Source organism: Erithacus rubecula (genome assembly GCF_903797595.1).
Source record: "Erithacus rubecula genome assembly, chromosome: 33".
NCBI classification, from domain to species: domain Eukaryota; kingdom Metazoa; phylum Chordata; class Aves; order Passeriformes; family Muscicapidae; genus Erithacus; species Erithacus rubecula.
The window spans coordinates 334945-342552 of NC_136683.1; the positions used below are offsets into that span (position 1 = coordinate 334945).

At 57.9% G+C, this 7608-nt stretch overlaps 1 protein-coding gene across 1 annotated transcript; it reads right to left on the bottom strand.

The window, feature by feature from the left end:
• Positions 1 to 1113: 1113 nt before the first annotated feature.
• Positions 1114 to 7023, bottom strand: LOC306813832 (cilia- and flagella-associated protein 45-like; the record flags this gene model as incomplete). The annotated part of the gene is given in 7 exon segments (XM_079329487.1): positions 1114 to 1274; positions 1277 to 1320; positions 1454 to 1629; positions 2462 to 2582; positions 2584 to 2630; positions 2999 to 3141; positions 7020 to 7023. Coding segments are annotated over 7 exon segments (696 nt in total).
• Between the last annotated feature and the right edge of the window lie 585 nt (positions 7024 to 7608).

Consider the following 7608-nt stretch of genomic DNA (forward strand, 5'->3'; position numbering starts at 1 on the left):
CGCTGGCAGCCCCTGAGCTGAAATCCTGCAGCTTCTGCTGCCTGAGCTGGGTGAGGCGCTGGCTGCGCTGCCTGATCTCCTGCTCTTGCTGCCGGCCCTCCTCAGTGACGGCTGCCTGCTCGCACTGCCACTGCAGCTCCTGGATCAGCAGCCGCACATCTTGGGCACGGGCGCATGGCTGGAGCTCCCTGGTGGGCCCTGTGGGAGAGCTGGGCTGCCTCAGGGACCCTGACACAGCCCCCATGTCTGGCAGAGCACCTGGGCTGGCACTGGAGCACCCAGAGCCACCAGCTGGAACTGGGAGCCTTCTTGGCCACTGCCTGAGCCATCCCTCAGTCCCATGTACCTCACCTGAGCACCCTCCGGAATTGCTGGCAGTCCTGCTCCATCTGCATGGCCAAGTGCTGTTCCTTCTGGGCCTCAGCTGCTGCTCCATCCCACCTTCCTCTGTGTCTTCTGCTCCCGCCACCTCCATTCCCAGTCTGCAGCCTCTTGGTTCCTCTTGGCCCTCAGAGCATCCTGCCCAAATAGGCGACAGTGCTGGGCTTCCCTCTGGAGCATCTATGGAAGCCCTTGTCTGTGGCTTTGGCTCTGCTGGCACCACTCCAGGACATCCCCTGGCTCTAGGGGCTGCTCCTGCAGAACTCCCCCATCCAGGGCTCTCCCCCTTTGCTGGGCTGGGGACAGGAATGGTGGCAGGGGATCACATCACCTGTGCCTGGGCCGCTCACCTGCTCTGCCTGCCAGTTCTGGGCCTGCTCCTTCTTGGCCCTGACTGGGCCAGTTCCTTCTCCTTCTCCAGGCGCAGTTGTTCCTGCTCTGCCTCCAAGGCAGCCTTGCAGTCCTAAGGGGGAGATTACCCCAGGAGGAGACATAGCCTTAGGGTAGGACAGAGCCCCAGGATGTGGGACAGAGCTTCAGGGTGTGGGACAGAGCCCCAGGGTGGGACAGAGCTCCGGGGTGTGGGACAGAGCCCCATGTCATCTCCTGCAGCCCCTGCCTTGTGCTCCCTCATCCTCCTCCTCACTCAGGACAGGGAGGCTTTGAACCACCTCCCAAGGATGCCACCAAATCCCCATGGGACCAGAGCTCTGATCATGCTGACTGCTGTGCTCACTCCCTGAGTGTGGCTGATCCAGCAAAATCTCTTTCCAGCAAGGTGCAAAACCATGAATCCACCCTGTTCTCTGCTCCCATTGTCCAGTCCTCCCTCTTCATCTGCTCCAGGTGCTCCAGCTGCCTCTGGCCCTCCTGATACAGCTCCTCAGCCCTCACTCATCTGCATTCTGCTCCATCTGCTTCACAATGTGCTGCCTGGTTCTAGGAATACAACAGCAGAAGGGTTTCCTCTGGACCCAACCTGCTGCCCATCATGGAAACACTTCACGGACAGGTCTGGTGTGGCTGGAATGGGCCAGATGCCTCATTGGGGAAGAGGGAGCCTTCTGCCCACCTGATCAGCTCCTGTTTCCTGCAGCGCTCCAGCTCCTCCTGCACCTCCATGCCCTTCACCCGCTCCATTTCAAACATCTTGTCCTGGCACTTCTCCTCTGCCAGTTCTTTGTGGATCATCCGCTTCACCAGCACTTGCTTGTCCCAGATCATGTTGCACTTGGAACTGAGGAATAGCTGTGGGGACAAGAGGTGATTGTGATTCTGTTGGGGGTTGAGTGTTTTCCTATTACTGTGTCAATTGAAAGAATTTTTCCCATTATCATGCCAATAGAGCTGGCCGGGTTACACCCAGGATCTCTGATGAGTCCAGACAAAAGGTGTCAATTGCCGCGGCTCCCAGAGAGGCATCTGAGGCTTCCAGGAGGGGACTCCTGTTTCCAGGGAGCTCAGAGGAGGACGCCCGGAACTTCATCTCACGCGGCCGGAGCACAGGAGAGCCAGACCCTCTCTGATCACCTGCCCTGCATCTGCCCATTCCAGCCTCCTGCCTCTGTGGACACAGCTGATCACTCGGATGATCGCCCGCTTCAGCCTGTTCCCACCCAAAGCCGGCGTGGCCGCTGCCGCCCCCCCTCCTGCCTCCGTTCCCGCCTGCCCCTCGGCAGCTCCGGGCTGTGGACTAAGCACAGAAACAGCGTGCTTGCATCTAAAGGGACTGACACCGAGTTATCTATTCTGTTCTGTTAGCAATTTTAACAACTGCTGTTGTTTTCTGCTTGTACAGTTAGATATATTAGTAAAAGAGCTGTTATTCCCACCCCCTTATCTCTGCCTCAGAGTCCTTGATTCAATTAATTATAATACTTGGGGGGGAGTGGACCCAAAGTCTCTGATTCAAAGGGAAACTTCTGCCCTTACTGGCAGACACCTGTCCTTTCAAACCAGGACAGATTCAAAGCTGCACTGGGACACAGAAGCAGGGAGGACAGTGGAAGGAGAGGAAGAGTTGGGAGCACAAGGACCAGGGGAGGCTCAGTTAGGTGACAGGAGGGAGTGCTGGCCCTACCAGGTTCAGTTCCTGAATCTCTTCTTCCTGCTCCAGCCTCATATTCGTCACCTGCTGCAGCAGCTTCTGCTCCTCCTGCTGCTCCTCCTCCTCAACATCTCCGATGGTCTCTCTCATCTTACAGTTCTGCCTTTCTCTGTTCCTCCATCTGGGCCTTTTTCAGGGCTTCCTGCGGGCACAGAGAGTGTTGCCTAATCCTGGGCACCTTCCTGAGGCCTCACAGGGGTCATGCTTCAGGTGCCACATTCCCGGCATCGAGTGGGGACGTGACGGGTTCCTGGACACCTCGCACGGCCATGGGCACCCCTTCCCACATCTCTGGGCTGACACCCCCTGCCCTTGGAAGGCTGAGAGTGATGGGGTCAATTCCAGGGATGCTGCCCAGCTCTCAGTTGTGCCCTGAGCCTTGCAGCCTCCCCTGTAGCCCAAAACACGAGGGACAGAAGGGACCCCATTGTTGAAGCCACCACCCCTCAAACCCGGTTGCAGAGCAAGAAGAGGAGGAGATGCCAACAAGCAGGAGGGGGATATGCCCACAAAACCAGCATCCTGTGTGGCTTTCAGGGTCTTCAGCCTGTCCCAGTGCTCCACAATAGTTGGGGCTTGAGCTGATTCCTTGATCCTCTCAGATTCCTTTTCTCCAATTATGAGACATGGTTGAGGCTTCTCCTGGAGAAATGCTGGGGAGCACAAAGAGGGAGCTCAGTGGCACAGAGACCACAACAGTTCCCAGTGTTCCCTGGGATTCTTGAGCTGCCCACTTCACCACCAAGCCAGCCCAGAGCAATGCAGGAAGTGCTGGGGAAGCGGTGGGGACCTGAGTCTCTGGTTTTGGGGCGAGGCAGGAAGGGAAAGTGTGGTGAAAGTTGCACTAGACTGGGATGAAGGGGGAAGGATTCCCAGGGGTGGCCAGGGCACACAGCCAGTCCCTGTTCTCAGAGATTCTGGGATGCTGCACTGACACCCATTCCCCAAAACCTCTCAGGATTTGGGCACAGTCTTACACGAGGTCCCAGATTGTGTCCTTGGTGATGATTCTGGTAGACATTGGTTTGTATGTGCTGGAGGATGGTGATCCCTTAAAATTTTTAGGCACATCCTGAAGAGTCACAATTGGGCTGCTGATGTTAGTGCCATTTGGGAAAGGATGATGTGAGGGATCCAAAATCCTCACACTCAGCGCTTCCTGAACACTGACTGACCCTGGGAGGAGCTCTGGACCCTCGGGGGAACCACAGAAGGGACCAGAGGGGTTGGGAGTCAGAAAGAGGTCCCACCTGAGATCCCCAAGGGACAGACCTTTGGAATGACGGATGGGAATTTCGGTGGGTGAAGCTGCCGACGGAGGGGGAGGTGGGACCCCTGGGAGGAGCCCCCGGCACAGAGGGACCGGGACCCTGTGCCGGCAGCCGCGGCTGCCATGGCACTGCCAGTGCCGGTGCTGTCATGGAGTGTGGGAGGTGTGACAATGTCCCTGAGCTGACTGCCACAATGTGATGCAACCGATGGCTGGGATGTGTCTGAGCCCATCATGACAGCGTGCCCGAAGCCACTATTGTGACATGTCGGGAGTCACTATTTCCAGGCAGCTCCCCCAGCAGCTCCCCAGACTCATGGGATGTTCTGGAGCAGATATAAGATAGAGGGAAGGGGGGTGGGTGCTGAAGCTCTAGAAGTTGGGAAGGGCAAATCCAAGGGATTGAAGAGATGGAATTGCTGCAGCCAAGAGGAGCCCGAGGCTGTGAGAGGAACAGTCCTGCAGGGAGGAAGGAGGAGAACGAGGGGCTCCAGAGATTCCCTGGCAGCCCGTGGGGGTCCCTGAAGAGCAGAGACCCCCCTGCAGCCCTGCAAGAGCCCCAGGCAGAACAGGGGGTGCCCGAGGGGGCTGTGAGCCCATGGGAAGCCCCTGCTGGAGCACTTGGGACAGAGCTGCAGCCCACGGGAAGGACTCGTGCTGGAAAAGTCCCTGGAGAAGGGTCTCCCTGGAAGGCAGGGACCCCACCTTGGCTGAGCAGCGGCAGAAAAATCCTGTGCTGAACTGCCTGGGAACCCATTCCCAACTCCTTGCACTGATGGAGGGAGAAGGCAGAGCCTGGGAAGGAAGTTTTGCTTGGGAGAAGGTGTTAAGAAGGATTTATTTGACTTCTCCTCATCCCATTGAGATTTTGACAGCAAAAAATTCAATTAAAACTCCGATAGGGAGCCTGTTACTCCCGCGGCAGAATTTGATGAGCAATCTCTCTTGGTCCATGTCTGAAACCAAGAACCCTTCATTCAATTTTCTCTCCCTCGTCAGGTGCTGAGGGCAGAGAGAGGTCGGTGGGTGTGGGGGCATCCGGCCACTGCCAACCATGGCAAGGCAGGAAGGAAGAGGAGGAGGGAGCTGGTCAAGTTGTTGAGCAGATTGTTGCTGTCTTTGCAGCAGTTCTGGGGCTCTTTTAGTCCCTTGGGGACAGGCACCAAATGATTAATTGCTGCATTTCCGGACTGATTCCCTCACAGCTGGCCCTGCAATGGGGCGGGGTTTGCAGCCAGCCGAGCTCTGAAAAACCATCAAAGGCCCTCGCAGAGCCACTGCTTGGGCTCACACTGGCTTTTGTGCTTCTTGCAGGGCTGAGCAAACCACAGGCAGGCCTTTTTTGGCCACAGAAAGAATTCTCACCTTTGCAGCAGCTTGAAAGCTGCGAGAATCAAAGCCAAGGGGGCGGGGGGAGCCTCAGGTCCTGGCTGCCACCTGGGGCTGGCCAGAGCAGGGCTGGCCAATGCCCATCCCTGGGCACTGGGGCTGGACCATGCCTGCGCCCCACATTTGGATGGCCACTGGCTTCAAGGAGCAGGAGTTTGGGAGCTCCTTCCTGAAGCCTGTGGCTCCATTCCCCAGCTGCTCTTGCTGGCTCAGATCCTGCAGCGAGATTGGGGAAGTATGGAACAGGATTTATCTCCAAACCAAATAAACCCTAAGTGTCCCAATCCCTTATGATAGAAACCCTGTGGGGAGATTGTGGGAAGCAGTAGAGGAAAGCCCCCCAAGAGCTTCACAAGTGTTTCATGGGAAGGGCCTCATCCATCTCCTGGTTGCCAGCACTGAGGCCCTGCAGGGGTTTTGGGTGTAGGGTTGGGATTTGGGTGTTTTTGGGGTGTCTGTGCCTTCCCTGACACCAGCCCATGTCTGTTCCCCCCAGTCAGCCCTGCTGGGGTTTTTCACCCACAGAATGATCTTGGTGGTCTGTGCAATGGGGCCGAGGTGCTGCACCTGTGAGGGTTCCCAAATGGGAATTGAGGCTCCCAGATGGGCGGGGGCAGCCAATGAGGGGGTGTAGAGTGGGTGGGTCACACCCCGAGTTGGGGCACCCCAGAGGTCACAGTGCCCCACTGAGGACAGAGGGGGTTGGCAGGGCCCCCCTGCCCGGGACAGGGGTCTACAGCATGTGCCCTACCCTGGACAGGGACTTGCTCAGGGAATGTGTCCAGGGACCCTGCCCAGAATCGTCATCCCCCAGTACAGGATCTCCCCTGCTGGGATGTGTCACCACTGGGACAAAATCCACCCAGATCGTGTCACCCCCAGAACAGGATCCCCTCAGGCAGGACCCCCTGGATGTTCCCCCCAGGACAGAACCCACCCCGTGTGACTCTCAGCACAAACAGTCTCTGCCTTCTGCTGCAGGAGAGAGAAAGTGAAAGTGTTGGGGGGGCACAGCCAAACACCCCCATCCCCCACAACCTCCCCACCCCTCCCTGCAGACTCCCACCCCCTTTTCTTCCTCCCTGGGGTCCCCTCATGCTGTTCATTGCCAAGGTGCTCTCCAGGATTTTTGAGGCAGGAACTGGGAGTGAGGGGCCATGGCATAAAAGTAAGGAAAATGAGAAAAACAGAAATAGGGAGAGGAAAAGGTCACGGACGGGGCAGGGCACAGAAGCAGAATTACTCAGGACCCCCAAGTGATACTTCCCTAGCAAAGGAGCACCCAAGGGGAGAGTGTGAGACCTAAGTCACCCCAAAATCTGAGGCACCCAGGGAAGAAGCTCTGACTCACAGGACTGCCCAGCCACTGCCCATCCCTGTCACACCCCCTTCCCCTGGGAACCCAACTATGAGGACCCACATTCCTTTTGTCCCCTCTTCCCTGTCACCTACATCCCAGGACTGACATTCCCCACGATCTCATTACAGAAGGACCCTCATCCTGGTAGTTCCAGACCCTTGGACCCCCATTCCCTTGGGGACCATGATTCACCCAGGACCCCCACACCCCTGGAACCCCATTCCTGGGATCCAACCCACAAAAATAAATCCGTGGATGCCACGTGGTTCTGGGGCTCTCATCCCTGAGTCTGAATCCACCCAACACATTGGACCCCATCCCTGGCACACCAGTGCCCTGGACAGCCATGCCTGGCTCCCTGTAACACCTCATCCTCCAAATTCTGGCAACATCCTGTCCTCACCATGTGCCACCATCCCCTCCATGTCCCACAGAGTCCTCACCCTGCCCCCATCCTGTCCCCACCCTGCCCCCATCCTCTCCACACCCTGCCCCCACCAAGGGCCACCTACACATGACGACGAGACATTACCTCGCTTCCTGTCCCTTCATCCCAAGAGCCGCCAGCCAGGGGACAGGTGGCCCCAGCAGCGAGTGACAGCCATGCCCATGGCCGGGGACACGGGGATGGCCGGGAAGGTGGCGCTGCTCCTGTGGGGTGAGTGCCCTAGGCATGGGCCTGATGCCCTGGGGATGGGCTCTGGTGAGGCAGAGAGTGGTGGGGAGAGGGTCACAGGGGGGCTGTGGGGTCCCCTGAGGACCCCAAGGCCAGCAGAGCCAGGGCATGGGCATGGAGCCCAGTGTGAGCAGAGTCATGGGGTGACCGTGGGGTCAGGAACAGAGAACAGGAACAAGGGAACGGGGATGTGGGGAAGGGAAGAGGGGGACAGATGGGATGTGGCAAAAGGAACCTTCAGGCTGGAGCAGCTATGGGGAAAGGGAGTCAGGGATACAGAGAAAGGAACTAGGGCCATGTCCCATTCAGATGGGTCATGGGGACAGGTACCATGGGAATGGGATCACAGGCTCAGGGTCATGGGGATGTGGCCATGGGGACAGGTGCTGTAGGGATGGTGGAGGTGACCTGTGCACATATGGGGT